Below are 16,594 nucleotides of genomic sequence, written 5' to 3' on the forward strand. Positions count from 1 at the left end.
CGCACAAAAGTAAACATACCAGTGCGTTAGGGGACATCTCCTATTACCCTCTGACACAATTTCGCCGCTCCCCGCCGCATTGAAAGTGGTTAAAAACAGTTTTTAAAATTTTTTGTTTATAAACAAACAAAATGGCCACCAAAACAGTAAGTAGGTTGATGTACAGTATGTCCACACATAGAAAATACATTCATACTCAAGCAGGCTGTGTACACCCTTCCTTTTGAATCTCAAGAGATCATTTGTGTGTTTCTTTCCCCCCTGAGGGGGGAGTGCATAGCAGAACCACAACACTGAAGAACTTGGCAGCCTTCCAGACACAGGCTGACAAGTCTGACAAGGGAAAGATACATTGATTTATTACAGAGACTGTGATAGCAGAAAGTGCTGCAGTTAGCCAGAACAAATTAGAATAGCTTTTGGAACTTGTAGGATGATAAAAAACAGGATGCAATTTTTGTTACGGAGTCTCTTTAATGATCACTACTGTTCAAATCAACTATAGAAGTGATTAGGCATAGGACCAATAAAGAGCTAATACTGTGTTTGAGGGGGGGGGGGGGCCCTCTAGCCCAAGGGCCCCGATGCGGTCACTACCTCTGCACCCTCTATTGCTTTGCCACTGGTTGTCCTTTAAGGTTGGCTTTTGCCTGGATTTGGGCTTTAATAAAAGCAATTTTTTTTTACATTTTTACTCAAAAGTACATAGTCCCATTGAGCATCAAACACCCACACCTGTTTTCCCCCTCCTGGTGTTATACTATATTCTGAACAATAACTAACCGATGAAAGTACTGTAATTATGTTCCAAATGCATAATTTGGATTCTGCTTACGCCCTACAGACATGAATTATAGAGTAACCAAGCAGCTCAGGGTGACCCAAACTACTAGGAATGTATAGGGGGATGAAAGGAACCAAAAAGCCCTCCTACTAAAAAAGCAAAGCTTGGTGTAATTGCCTTCTTAAAACAGAAGGAAATTTGCAATAATTCAGTTATAAATGAACATTTGTGGTTACCCACAATGCACACCTACTAAATATGCAAATTATCCCTTTCCGCCCTTGTTAAGCCAAGCAAGCATCCAGAACCGCTGGTTTATAGCAAGCCTATAGCTTTAAGTTTTACACAGCCATACCAAACCCACATGTAGACCCACATGTAGACATGAATTATGGGAGAAAGCTTAAAGCTACATACAGATGTTTGGTGCCCTAGTCTGACCATTTGCAAAATCTTATGCATGTATGTAGCTCTGCCATCCTGAGGAATCAGCCCTCCTGAGGGGATAGGAAGTAAGATGTTCCTTTAGTCGTTAGTTATTTAAGTGGAACTCTAGGCATAGATTCAAAAGTGAAACTAGGTATAAAGCGTTAGATTCATTTGCTCAGTGAGGTTCCATCTCCTGCTTGGGCCTTCTCCTCTTTACTTGAAGGGTATGTTCTTTGGTGCCACTGTGTCAACTGAAGAGATCAGATCCTCCAAGATAGCTGCTCCCCTTGCCCCTTTCTGTAAAAAGCCTTTTAGGAAGGTAAGAGGAGCAGCCATACCCGGGGCTCATTAAACCTCTTTGTGCTTCAGTGATTATTAGAATCTGTGTGAGTGGTCACTAAAGAGGCACAATAGTACCAGATACTTGCTGCATATTTATAGTGGTGCTAGGGGAGAATAGTCCTACTAAATAAAGCTGAGAACGAGAGTACAGTAAAGCATTATGAAGACAAAAAAACCTAAGCAATAAAAGGGTGCAAAATATAAGGTATAAGGTGCATAAAACAAAATAGGAAGCTCTGTGAATTTGTAAATGACTTACTACTTCTGACTTCTATAGCCCTTTCCTGCACCACCACCAAAATGGACATGGCGGGCATGATTGCGGGGCCCCCTTGAGGCGCTGGGCCTGGGGTGATCGACCCACTTGCCCCCCCCCCCAAAGGCCACCTCTGTGCCCACACACCCATCCCTGCTACTAGCTGTGTGTCCAGCACCCTCCCTTTGCCCTCTTTTTCTGCTGCGCATCCCTGATACTGTCAGACTGATCTGGGAGCAGAGACAAGGCACTTAACAGCTGGTTGGGGTATGGGGTCTACGGCTTAAACTTAGGAGCAGTTTGGGGGATACCACCTAGGAGAGTTGCAGCAGCACAGTTAAGCAAATGTCGGGGTCCTGGGGCAATTGCCCACTTTGCCTTACTGGCAGCACTTGACCTGCTGTACAGGGAGCCTCTGGATCCTCCAGAGGCTTCCCAGATCCTCCTCAAATCCATTGATCCAGCACTGGGACCCTCTGGAAGGTCCCAGTCACACTCTTATCCTTGAACAAGTACGGCTGCACTGTGCAGGACACCTCAGGCCTGCTCAGTAGCACGGAGCTGCACTGGAGTAGAAGCATCCTGCTCCTGTGCAGTGTGACTGCACTCATTCACGGATGGAGCATGATCACAAACTTCCAGAGGGTCCCAGTGCTGGATAACAGGTTTTCTTTAAAATGCATAAAATTTGTTTTCGGAACTTGGTATATAATAAAGTGGACTGCTGCAATATTTTGTAAAATCAATTTTCTTAAACACTACAAGGTCTTTTTAAAAAACATTTTTGACTTGTTCTCACAGAACCAAAATTCCTATTTACGTGTAATTGCAAAATTACGGAACCTAATTTCGGTTATGCACGAAATTAAGTATGGAATTGGCAGAAATGTCGCATTACGATTCTGCATGGTGTTTACGAAAATCTTGATGCAAAATAAGATTATATGAAATTGGATCACAACAATAATTTGCAGTGCTAGTAGATCTCTCTGAGAAGAAAACACAGGTTCTCTTTCCTGGCCTGAAGCTTGTAAATCACACTATGGTCCTCATGATTGAGCAGAAAGAATTTAGCTTTTACCTTGAGAAGTCTCTCACCCATTTTTCTCCCATCAGAGCAGAGTATCTTTAGCCTCATTAACAATGCATCTGCCATTTGGAGCATGCATTTGCATGTTAAAAAGTGGCTTAAAACCAGAATACTCGCATAACCAGAGGATAGGCCAATAAATCTGCACTTTAGAATCCCTATGCAATATGCAAATACCATCTTTATGTTTAAACCTGACAGTTTTATTTTACCTACTTTATGCAAAACCGTGTTCATGCTTACAGATGAGATGAAAGGATTTATACTTCAGCGGTACAAGGTTGGCGTAGAAACCCCCTGGACACCACCAGATAGATGAACTAAACTATTTAACCAGCCTACGTTTAATAGTTAGCCATTTTTGACTTGAAGTTTATATAAAGCAGACTTGATTAAAGCCAGCCGTCCTTTCCTGCCCAGTGACAGCAGTGTGACTGATTGCTTGCCTTTATCTCTGTTCGGCAGCAGTGGAATGGCCGGGACACAGGTCTTATGGTAACTCGCGTGGTAAATCACAGGAGGTTCTCTGCCACCGTCAGCGTTGGGGACACATCTCAGCGTAGCACGAGCAAGTATCGCTGTGTCTTGAGATCTGCTGGCGGATCAGGCGTTTCCAACTACGCAGAGCTCAGCGTGAAAGGTAAGAGCACTTGCATGTTGTAAATAAGTGACTCTCACATTTTTGTATATTTGTGAATAATCTGAAGGGATTTTTTTCCAGCAATTTATAAAACCGTTGAAGAAAGAATCATGTTTAAAGGGAGGGTCCAGGGTAATTAAGAATAAAAAAATCTACTTACCTCGGGCTTCCTCCAGCCCCTTTCAGCCGTCCTGTGCCCTCACCGCAGCTCCGGTGGCTTCCGGTCCCCTCTGGTGCAAATGCCGACCTCGCCAGATCGGCATCTTCCTGCGCTCCAGCGTGCGGCTCACAGAGTCGCACTGACATCATCTTGGCTGTACTGCGCAGAACTACTTCACCTGCGCAGTACAATCCTGATGATGTTAGTGGAACTCTGAGAGCCACTCACGCAGGCGCAGCAGGCATCTTGCAGCGGAGGGGACCCCGGGCCACCGGCGGGGAGCGGAGCTGCGGCGAGGGCACTGTACAGCTGCAAGGAGCTGGAGGAAGCCAGAGGTAAGTAGATGGGGTTTTTTTTTTTTACAGGTCCTTGGATGTATCCTTTAAGACACACTGTAATGACATGATATAGAAGTATGGAGTAAATCATTCATGATAACCACTTGTCTGGTAATTTTTCTGGTTACAGCATCAGAAACACTTCCTATAGCTAAAGATTTCTGTATATTGGTATGTAACCCCACCCTCCCAGTGATGCTTAGCCTAGGCTGTTTAGATATGCTGAATTCTCCTCCCAGAGCATTCTGGGATACCAGATTTGTCTTCTACTGGCTTCTGAATGTTCAGTAAACAAATACTCCACAGAGATCACCTGACGGAACTAATGATGCCCCCACCTGTGATAAACCTCAAAATGTAAATCATGGTTAGGAAGGATTGTTACAATGAGCAAATGCTGACTAAATTATTTATATTGTAAAAAAAAAAAAAAAAAAAAAGCTATTTTATTTATTGTATTAGCATTTTCAGTCTACAGTTCCTCTTTAAAGCAATTCCTTGGGTGAAATATAATACATCAATCCCTACTGTGTAACTATCCAGGTGAGCGAGAGCTGAAATATGCATCAGGTTGCCCACACTTACCAGAAGATCTCCTGAGCAAACCTCCTCCCATAATACACTGCACACTTTGATTTATTCAAATTATACTACTCTGGGCCAATAAAACTCTCTATATCTGCTTTCTTATGCTGGGAATACACGTTTCGTTTTTGCCTTCGTTTTAGCCTTCGTTTCGATTGTGCCTTTTGTCCTTTTCGTTCCCGAAATAATCGAACGTACGGTTAATATCACCACCCACGGTTTCGTTTTTTTTTTTCGATTCTGATGGTTTTGTTTTTACAATGATCGAAGGCTGCAAAGAAACAAAACGAAAATCCCTTTTTACAGGGACGGACTAACATAAACGAATATATAATCGATCTGAACAGCCATCAAGCCTACCAATGGCTCGATTAGATGGATAAAGAGAGATAATATCAAACATGTTCGATCACTAGTCGTTCGTTTTTGGGGTCTATTTATCGAAACTATAATGAGATTATGACTATTTTCACATACGTTTACTGAACGAATCGAAGGCTAAAACGAAGGCAAAAACGAAACGTGTATTCCCAGCATTACTTTTCATGAATTCCATGGACCAATTGTGCAGAAGGCTGAAAGAACCACCAACAGGTCAACACAACTACAGGTTTTTATTAATTTGGACATGCACTTCTGACATAATTCTGGGAGCAATAATAATAATTTTTAGTACCCTGCCACCTGTTTAAAATATATTTATCCCACTGTAGAAATCTATATATTTCTGAGAATCTTGGCTTTCATTTGCACTATGCACCTCATTGGCTTGATTGTTGGTTCCTGAGTCAGGGCATGTCCAACAGGGGGTGTCCACTGGGCCTGGCTGCCAGCAGCACTATTCTGGCAAGCCAAGTTTCCAGCCCTAAGCTCAGCGAGCAAAGTGAATAGGAGGGCCTTGGTGTGCAATGTCCACTATCCAAGGGGAAGCAGAGTTAGAATAAGAAGCTGTCCGAGCGAACCTAGGACCGAGCCCGCAGCTCAATAAGCAATAATTCCAGTAAAGCAGGGAGTATCACTTTAAAAGGAGCGGCCACCCCTTATTCAACACCCCATAACTCCTGGTATCAGCATCCCCTGCTCTCTAGTGCGCATGTGTGTGTGCACTCTGTCCTCTATTGTTCCAGCGGCAGCAGACGTGATCACAGCACTGGTGTGAGAGTCAGGGTATTTAAACTCTGAACTGTCACTAGTTCAGTTCTGTTGCATAGCCTCACAGCTGTGGCGTGCTCCCATGCTGTCTCCTTGAATCTGCTTTTGTTTCCTACCTAGCCTGTTTTGGCTAATTCAGTCTGTATTTATCCCTGTCCAGTCTGTCAGTCAGTCTATGTCAAACAGGAAGTAATGTGAAAGTAATGTGAAGCCCTTGCAGATCGGTGACCTCTGGTGGTGGATGGAGGTAATTATAGCTGCTGCTGCCGCCGCCGCTGCTGCCACTTACATAGATGCAGGAGGGAAGCGCAAAGCGGAGAGCCCGAGGTGAAGGGGGAGGGGGGGGGGACCGTCCCTTGTCAATCATTCTTTACTAAGCCCTGCCAGTCCTGTCATTCTCCTGTCTACCCAGTCACTGTCCCTCTGCCCTGTCCGCCAGTCTGGGCCTCGTCAGTAAAGCCCCATCAGTACTGCCCTGTCTATATGGCCCTATCAGTACAGTCCTGTCAGTGTAGCCTTGACAGTACAGCCTTGTCACTACAGCCCAGTTTGTACCTTCCAGGATGTCTTTTCCAGGTTGCACATTCCAGAACTTCGGCACTTATTCAGTACCCCTGCCCAGCACTCTGGTACTTATCCAGCCTATCCCTTCCTGCTTGTTGTCCTGTCTAGTACGTCCCATCCAGAAGCGTAACTTGAAGTCCCCGGGCCCCCCTGCAAGATTTTGAGCGCCCCCCCCCCCTGCAAGGATTGCGCAAATGAAACTAATAGGACTGGACAAACCAACTGGACAGGACAATTCGGAGAGGACGGACTGGACAGTACGGATGGGAGTGGCTGAATGGGAAGGACTGGATGGGACCACTGGCGTAACAGTAGGGGAAGCAGCCCCTGCCCCCTGGGGCCCGCTCATGGCCATTTTAGGGGGACAGGAGGGGTCACAGCATGAGGGGAGAGTTTGGTAGCACGTCGGTGGGGAGGGGGGACTCCCTCACCTCGGGCTCTCCCCTCTGAGCTCCCCTCCTGCATCTATGTAAGTGGCAGCAAGCAAGCACCAGACAGTGAAGTAGTCCGCCACCCATTAGGGGTGATGGCCTATCAACCTTTGCTGATTGCACTGGTGAAGACCCGTGCTCGCTTAGACTTCATGCCCTGGGACTGCTCATTTCCGTCACTAGTGATGAGATTGATAGAACCCTGGCAGATATTCTCTGTTTTTAAACCAATCCCTCTATGCCTTTTTGCCTTTTAGCTGTCCATCTTTCAGGACTTAAAGGAAACCTGAGACGTTGGATTAAAAAGATTTGTTAGTTACCCAGGGCATCCTCCAGCCCCATGAGCACGGATGCGTCGCGCACCATCCTCCCGAGTGCTTCCGTTCAGCCGCAATCACTCCTGGTAATAATCTGGCTCAGTCGCAGCCCCTCTGCACAAATGCCACTGGCATTTGCTAGGAAAATGCCTTCTTGTTTGAATATTGTAGAATGAATCTGTACATTTGGTCACCTCTGTCTCCAACAAAGCACCTGAGAAAGCACAGATGTGACCACAACCTTTTGCAGATTTGTTCTATGATATTCAAAATGAAGACTGGTTCCAAAACTATTCTTCTGTATTAATCATAGGGACAGAAGGTACAGCAGGGGACAAGGGCATGCCCAGGGTGGCCCCTTACGGTAATACCTGCTCTATCTCTCACCTACTGCTTGCTGTTTCTCTCCAGGGAATTGTGGCAACAGAGATAAGGGGGATACAGTAGGAACACTCATATTTTGGAATCTAATATGGTATGAGGTATTATTTGTAGGACATGATGGGGAAACTTTTTGTAAGATCCACTGGCCGCTCATGGCGGCGGAACGCAGAGACCCGTGCTGAGGTGCAAGCCTCTGGGTCTCGGCCTGTCTCTGATGTTACTGGAGTGCATGGCACTCAGCTCCCATTGGATAAGCGGCGGACACGCTCTCAGTACGCGCTCCGCCACTGTAAACAATAACCACGTGTGCGCATAGCATGTCAGCAGCTCTGCTGACACTCTCTCTGTGGATTGGTTACTTGGGATTCCTTTAGTTTCTGATTGGTTAGTGCTAGTATAAATGAATAGTGAGCGCCCTCTGTCATCGCAGTGATAGCCTATGCTGGGCTTGTTGCTGAGATTGCGCTCAAAGTGCTTGTCTTGCTAGGACTTGTGCCTGTCTTTGACTAAGCTTCTTCTAGATTGGATCACCTGTTACTGACCCGGCTTGAACCTGACCACGCTTCTGTATTGGATACCCTGTTACCGACCCGACTTGTTAAAGGATTCGCATGAATGTCGCCTGCATTGACCCTGGCCTGATTGACCTTGCATCTGTCTAGTGATATACTTCAGCCATTCTCCGCCACCTCGTCTTCATCTGGATTGCCTCAGCCTATAGGTCCCAGTTGACTATTCAGTATACTGTGTATATTACCTTGCTGTGTTTAGTGATTGCTGTCTGCCAGGTTGTATGCTACATCTACCTGTAGCAGGGTATTGCAGTTTGTATCAGGCAGGGGTTTTTCAAGTGTTAGGGCTGGGTTATATGGGCATGCAATCTTGAAACCTCTAAAAGCTCTTCCCAATGTAATGCTATGTTTTTTTTTTACAAAACCTCATTGCTCCAGTGTGCACAGACACATAGGATAACATTAGCAGCAGATTTAAAAACTCAAAACGCTCAGAAAAACTCCTCTGGTGTGCACCAGGCCTGACTCACAGCAGGTTACCAGACAAGCCTGACACTTTTTTGTTTTGGGACCATAAAAGTGTAATTGTGCTAGTGGGGCTGTAATAGTTGGCTTTGCCCATGTTTTGCACCATGAGGGAGGAGGGTACCCATAATACCTTACTCCAAGCCTGCTAAAGTCTTAATACAGCCCTAAGTCTAATCATTTTTACACTTAAAGAGACACTGAAGCGAAAAAAATATATATGATATAATGAATTGGTTGTGTACTATGAATAATTACTAGAAGATTAGCAGCAAAGAAAATATTCTCATATTTTTATTTTCAGGTATATAGTGTTTTTTCTAACATTACATCATTCTCTAATATGTGCAGATTACACAACACTCTGCATTCAAAATGATTCTTTCAGAGCAGTCTGTGAACTAATGACCTCTCCTCTGGCAGAGAAAAAGTAAATAGTTCAGGAACAGTTGAGATAATAAAAGTGAGAAAACAGCCCTCTCCACGACTTTGAAAGTCGTAGAGTTTCATGGCTTTTTTGTATAGAGATAACAACTGGAGTTTCTTAACTCTTCCTGTACTGGAAACAATTAGACTGATGTATCTGATCTTAATGTTTTATTTCTTAGCTGTAGTACACATACAAATCATAATATCATAATTTTTTTTCCGCTTCAGTGTCTCTTTAAAGGTGTCTCTCTTTTCCATTTTAACAAGTTGAAGGTATTTAAAGGAGAAACCACTATAGCACAACCAATATTAAAATAATTTAAAATGGGAATTCACGTCACTGGCAGTATATCAATTGAAAAATAAAGATCATATATATATATATATATATATATATAGTATAAATACAGTCAGTTCCTAATAGCACACTACAATCATGCAAATGGGAATAGTAACTATAACCTCATGTGCTCAATAATTTAAAGGAATACTATCAATATCCATGTATTCTAAAATGACAATGTACAAATAATGTCTAAGTAGCTGTGTAAACATTTTCCTAATTTTCATGTTAAATATCAGAGGCAAAAGCTTTAACCCATTGTGTATAGGATTTAACTCTATTGGGACAAATCATGTGCAAAGGGGTGTCTGCTTCAGTGCTCAGCCAGTGTTGTTTTTTGCATATCATACTACAGAGTATTTTTCCCTGAAAGCAAAAAAGGTATGAAAAGCTGTTGAGTCACTGACCATTTATGTTTAAACAAGTTACATTTCCTCTGCTCTCTGCAGACAGCTCATAAACACAGGCAGCTTCTGAGAGCTCTCTCACGCACAGTTAAGCCCCATATACATGATACGATTCTTTGTACGATTCGATTACGATTCTGTTTATGATCTGATTAAATCCGACATGTCCGATCGGGATTCGATTAGCTTCAATTCAATTTGCCATTGCAAAACAATGGCAATGAATCGAATCCCGATCGGACATGCTGGGTTTAATTGGATCGTAAATAGAATCGTAATCAAATCGCATAAAGAATTGTATCGTGTAGATGGGCCTTTACACACAGAGATAACATTGAGGAAATCCCCATCCCCTCATTGTTCACTCTCCCATCACAAAATGAGCAGACAGCTGTCAGTTCAGAGTGAAAGGAATTTGTTTCAGTAAACAAAAGAGATAAGCAAATGAAATGTATACATCATTATTTACCAGTACTTCAGGAACTCTCTCAAACTCCGTTAAAAACACGTTAATCGATAGCGTCCCTTTAAGACGGGAATCTCCTCTTGACAAAGTGGCAGGACTGCCGCGATGCCAGTGGACCAGTCTGCGGGATCTCCCCCTTAGCACTGGCCGTTCCTTTCAGTCCCTTGCCTAGCAGACGGATAATGTATGTTTCACCTTCCTTCATTCCCACCTACGCTCCTGGTGTCATAGAACACCCAGAACTTTTTGATTGGCATTTTCTTTACATTGCTAATTTTATTAGTTGAATTGATTTTAGTTTGCACCGTATTGTTTGTGATTCTGTGGTACACTATGTATAACACTGTGTTTGTTTCTCTGGTACACTATGTATAATATGCACATGTACTTTGGTATTAGCACCTGATATATTTGAACCCGGGTTCATCATCCTGAATGTGCTCAAATGTAGAGCACATCAGGTTATAGTTACTATTTCTATTTACATGATTGACATGTTTATAGGAACTGACAGTTATTATACTATATACCATATTTTTTGGACTATAAGACACTCCGGACTATAAGACACATCCAGGTTTAGAGAGCAAAAATGGTGCATTTATAGTGCAGAGCATTTTATGGACCCTCTAAAACTGTCTCTATCAAATCTACACTACCCAGCTACACTTCACTACTCCTGCTACCCCCACCAACTACACTACACTTCACTATGGCCACCAGCTACACTACACTCTACACTAACCCCTGATGTCCACCAGCTATGCAACACTAGCCCATGATGCCCACCAGCTATACTGACCCTACTTTATACTAACCCTGATGCCCCCCAGCTACACTAACCTTTGATGCCCATCAGCGACACTACACTACACCCCCATTGAATGATCTCACCTGATCCTGCTGCTGTGTTCCTCTCCTCCTGTGTCTCAGGGTTATCTTTCCGATGTACATTACAGTCATCTGAGGGCTCTTTCCTTCTCACAACACAACACCAGCCATCGCACTCCTCTTCCCTACAGCGTCTGCAGGCTGCAGCCACCACACATCCTTCTGTTGTACACATGCTAACCTTCCTGGTTATGGTGTCCTTCCTAGTTACTGTTGCCCTGTTACCGAGTGACCTGTTGACACACGTATGCGGCATGCCATGCGTGAGCCCAGAGCATGTGCGCTGTTAAGTCACAAAGTAGCAGGGCAGCAGTAACTTGGATGGACGCCGTAACCAGGAAGGACAGTGCATGTACAGATGGATGATGTGGTGGCTGCAGACAGAGCCTAAAGGGCACGAGAAGCACAGTGGCTGGAGTCCTGATTTGCGAAGGACAGAGCCCTGTGATGACCAGAGTGTACAGCGGCAAGATGACCCGAGATGGAGGAAGAGAGGAGCACTGCAGGATCAGTAAGTGGTTCGCTGCGCACTCTGCACTCTGTATATAAGATCCACCGGAAGAAAAAGTTTGCAATATATTTTGTAATATATTCAGAAAAATATAGTATACATGATCATTATTTTTCAATTGATATACTGCCAGTGGCCTGAAGTCCTCTACCCAGAGCTGACAGAGAAATGCTAGTCCATAATGGTCTCTTGATATGGACTCCTTAGATCAGGGGTGTCAAACTCAAATTGAAAGTGGTCCGAAATTGAACAGTAGGACAAAGTTGCAGGCCAACCTCAATGTCTAGCGATTACCTCCCTCCCTTATACAGTTCCCTGGTGTCTATTGGCAGCCCCTCCTCCCTCTTCCGTATACATTTCCCCGTTGTCTAATGATACCCCTACCTCCCCTATACAGTTGCCTGGTGTCTAGTAGCCCTTCTCACTCCCATAACGCATGCTACTTAATGCAAGGTGGGGAAACCACGTGTAGACCAAATTTGAGGGCTCTGCGGGCCAAATTAGTCCCACGGGCCAGAGTTTGACATGTATGCCTTAGCTAAAAGGTCCAGCTTAGGAGGTTTTTTTTATTCATTTTTGGAAAAAAAAATAATTGTTTAAGTACAGTTATGCTTTAATTGCAAGATGTAAGTTTTTCATGTGGCAAACACTAAAGTCAGCTTTGAAAGTATTTGAGTGATTGAAAGGTTGTCAGCAATATGGATCAGTCACCTGCTGTGGCTTGTCCTATCAGCGGAGCAGACTGCCTTTCAACCTCAGAGCTTGCTTTCATCTTTTTTCCTTGACTGTCAGCCTGTGTGAAATGTTTATTACAGTGTGCAAGTTATGAGTATCTGGGAAACCACGGGAGACCTTGGCATGGAGCAACCACAATTCTGACACTGGTGGGCAGGGTGGATTGTGGAATAGTTATGCATGTGGACTTCCCCATCTAATCAAACAAAACTATTCTGACAAGGGAAATACAAAGGGTTTTATTTTTCAAAGCACCGTAGCGTACACTTTATGAGATGCATGGCTGTGTTATTCTGTAAACACATCTAGTTTTCCCATTAGGCTTTTGGGGGTTTAGGTGGCTGGCTGTAACAAACTCAGGGGCGTAGCAATAGGGGGTGCAGAGGTAGCAAACGCATCGGGGCCCTTGGGCCAGAGGGGCCCCGAAGGGCCCTCCCTCAACTACAGTATTAGCTCTCTATTGGTCCTGTGCTCATAATTATTACTTCTATAGATACTTTGAATTGTGGTAATCACTAACAAACTGCTCCCCATCCCCTTCTTGCACCTCTGACACTGTATTTGTCATTGGCAGGTTTTGGTGCGCAGTGGAAATTGTTATGTATAGAGTGCTTGGGGGGCCCCACTGTAAAACTTGCATCAGGGCCCACAGCACCTTAGCTACGCCACTGAACAAACTAGAAAGTATTTATTATTTGTGACCTCTCCATCACCTCCAGGCTTGTACTTACAACAGGATTATGACAAAAGCACAATCTAAACACGTTTGTTCACGAAAGCAAAAATATTGTGCAGTATGCTGGCTTCAGCGCACCCAATCAGGGTTCAGCATCATTGTGATGCTGAAATCTTATTTGTTGCTGCAGGGCATTGCATGTTGGGTACTATCATTACCTATTTTGCTGCTTTATAGAGCAAAGTTAATTATTGGGGCTCAGGAAGTCTTACTTCAGTATTGCTGATGTAAATTTATAAATTCATCTCTATGTCAGTGATGTTAAAGCAAACCTGCACTAATCTTTCATCTACTTTATCCCTTCCCTGCCATGTTGGGCATACTTAGAAAACATTTATATTGCGCTCTTCTCCTGAGGGACTCAGTGTTTCAGGGCTGCAGCCACTTAGGAGGCGCTCCACAGGTGACCAGGATCATTAGAGAGCCTTGCCTTGCCCAAATACTCTTTACTGTTTTACATACTGGCTTGAGCTGGGATTCAAACCCTGGTCCAAGGCTGAAAACCTATATTAAGGGCAACAGTGTTACTACTGCTTAGTATGATCTTACCTCGCTAGCAAAAGTTGTAGAATCCTTCTATCTCTATTAAGTCCGGGATGAAACCTTGCGTTTTGGAGATTCTTAAAACTTCTTCACTTAACAAGCTGATCTTTCTGAGCAACAGCTACTGGCGATGCTAAAGGTATTCTGTGCCTCTGAGCTACCCTGGTCCCTGACATAAGTTTGTTTACACTGGAAGGACACATGTTGTAAGTGGTTATGTTCTTACATTAATGTCACACTTAAATTGTAATGCTAAACATTCACCATGAGATGGTGGCCAAATTAGACAAATAAATGATTTACTGATCAGAAATGTTTAATGCATCATGGTACGGAAAGCTTCCATCCATGCACAATTGATAAATATGACCACTTTCCCCACAAAACTTTCAATAAACATATTGATTAAAACCAATTAACCAAGTTCTAAACATATCATTTTTTTCCAATTGATAAAAAACATTAACTAGTTAACAACTGAGGAGTTTTCCCCCTTTAGGACCAGAGCAATTTTTACCTGTCAGCGCTCCTCCTTTTAATTCGCCAATAACTTTATCACTATTAATCACAACAAAAATGATCTTGTTTTTCCCCACCACTTAGGCTTTCTTTGGGTGGTACATTTTGCTAAGAATTATTTTATTTTAAATGCATTTTAACAGAAAAAAATAAGGATACATTTTTTTCTCAGTTTTCAGCCATTATAGTTTTAAAATAATATATTAAAAGTCACACATTTTATTTACCCATTTGGCCCAGTTATTACACTGATTCAATTATGTCCCTATCACAATTTATGGCGACTATATTTTATTTGGAAATAAAGGCGTATTCTTTCAGTTTTGCATCAGTCACAAATTACAAGCGCTTTTTTTTGCAAAAACACCTCAGTAATATACCCTCTTGACATACATATTAAACAAGTTTAGTCCATAAGATAACTATTTATGTATTTTTTTTTAAATGTCACTTTTTTAATTTTTAATTAAATATTTTATGTGGGTTACTATTGGAGGGGAGGTAAGAAGTTAATCAATGCTATTTTAAATGTATATGAAGTTTTAAGGTATAATTTTACTTTTTTGGCCACTAGATGTCCCCCACACTTTATTTTGATTTAACTTTTGATGGCATACACACATTACAGGAAGTAACGTGGGTATGCAATATATTCATTTTTGTCAATTAACGCTAGCAGCTCATTGATGCCGGTATTCATTGATATTGGGCACTTAGATCAGTCAACAGGAACTGTGTTCCTGTTCTCGTTGTGATCTGTTTGTGTGCAGATCAGTGAACAGCGAACAGAAGCTGACGTATAAATGCACAGCAGCGATTGCGCCAATAGGTTAATATCTTTGTCTCTGGGACTTCAGATAAAGTCCTGCGGGGTGTAGATATACTGCCCATGCTGCAGTAAGTAGTTAAACCAATAAATTTCAGACCTCGGCATGTAATAGTTTTAAAAATTGTATAGTTACGGTTGCATTTCAGTGCAACAATTAAACATTTGAAAACTCCTTTTTTAAGTTCTATAGTTCTATAGTTGTGATTGCCTATATAGTTACCCAACCTTCCTTTGATCCAAAGTAACGTCTACAATGGGATCTCTGTAAAAATCCTATATTGTCATAGTTTGAGTATAAGTTATTTGTGATAATTGTAATGAGTTATTTCGGTTTTGAGAAATTTCCGCAATAGCAATCATGGGTCATCTTGATTTTGTGTAAATTTCTCTCAAATGCATTCACGTTTATGATTTACTATACATTTTCACATATGAAAAAACTCTTTCACGTAAATAAATTCATGTCTATGAGGCATAAGAAATCACATTTTCACAAATGAGAAAACACATTTTCTCGCAGTAGAGAAAATACATTTTCGCATAGTTGCGTTGAAGTCTACGAGGCATGAGAAAACTAATTTTTGCGTATGAGAAAGCACATAAATGCATTAAAGTCTATGGGCATGAGAAAGATATATTTTCGCTAAATTATTTGTCATTGCAAAATTACGAGTGCATGCATAATACATTTTTTTACATTACAATTGCATTACAGTTTTTGCATCAAAATTCTTAATTTCGCTGCAAAATTTGAGCTTATCCCTATTTGTTTTTTTTCCATCCATGCTGTCTCTTTTTCCTGAAGAAAATATTTGTCGATTTTCCTACTCAATGTATAAGTTCCCCTCTTTGACACCTGTGTCTTTTGAGCCTCACCATCTAGAATCAATGTGCAATTCTCCCAATTCTTCCCTACTGCTCACTTGCTGGGACCCTGTTGTCTTTATTTTAGATGGTATGTTAGTCCCAGCAGGTATCCCGAGTCTTCCTTCCCTCCTGCTGTCTTCTCACTTCCATCTTGGATCTCTGGCAGCGTGTTACTGTCTTATTATTATTGTCTTCGATTCTCCGGCCCCCCTGCTGTATTTTTAGATTTAATCTAACACCTCATTACTGGAAATGTCAGGGACAGGAAGTGGGGAGAAGGAATTGTCGAAAAAGCTGATTGGGGCTAATAAGAGAAATAGGATTTTGTGGGATAGAATTCAGACAGGTAAGGGTTATTGAAAGAGCAATGAAAAAGCAATGAGGATGTTGTATGATAAAGCCTGCAAGCAGCAGAGGTTTGTGTTGATGATGCAGTCTGGGGGGGGGGGGGGGGGGGTTGTTGGTGAAGTTAAAAAAGGAGGGCAAATAATAGTCTAGCTTTGCAGAGCTGTGTCTGAGCCAGGACTCTATCTGCATGGATGGATGTCCTCTGTGTACTTGTGTGGGTTTCATCCACGTGTTTGCATGGGTATCCTCCAGGTACTCCAGTTTTATGCCTCCTCTCAAAAACATACAGATACTGTAAGTTAATTAACATATCCCAAAAATTTGCCTTAGATTATGATGCACAATTGACTGGTAGATATTGGATTGTGAGCCCCCTCTGAAGGACCCTTAGTGACATACCTTTATGCTCTGTAAAGTGCTGTGGAATATGACAGTGATCTCAGTGCAGTCTGTGGCAGGTC

General features: G+C 42.6%; 1 protein-coding gene across 12 annotated transcripts in view; it reads left to right on the top strand.

Annotated features, from left to right (window-relative positions):
- The window catches only part of PTPRT (protein tyrosine phosphatase receptor type T), an 852,204-nt gene that overhangs the window by 492,645 nt on the left and 342,965 nt on the right, over positions 1–16,594 (top strand). For all 12 annotated transcript variants that reach the window (XM_068262870.1, XM_068262859.1, XM_068262860.1 and 9 more), the window contains exon 6: positions 3,367–3,541. In XM_068262870.1, coding sequence (XP_068118971.1) covers positions 3,367–3,541 — 175 coding nt within the window. The remainder of the gene's footprint in view (positions 1–3,366; positions 3,542–16,594) is intronic.

This window comes from Hyperolius riggenbachi, chromosome 12 (assembly GCF_040937935.1).
Source record: "Hyperolius riggenbachi isolate aHypRig1 chromosome 12, aHypRig1.pri, whole genome shotgun sequence".
NCBI lineage: Eukaryota > Metazoa > Chordata > Amphibia > Anura > Hyperoliidae > Hyperolius > Hyperolius riggenbachi.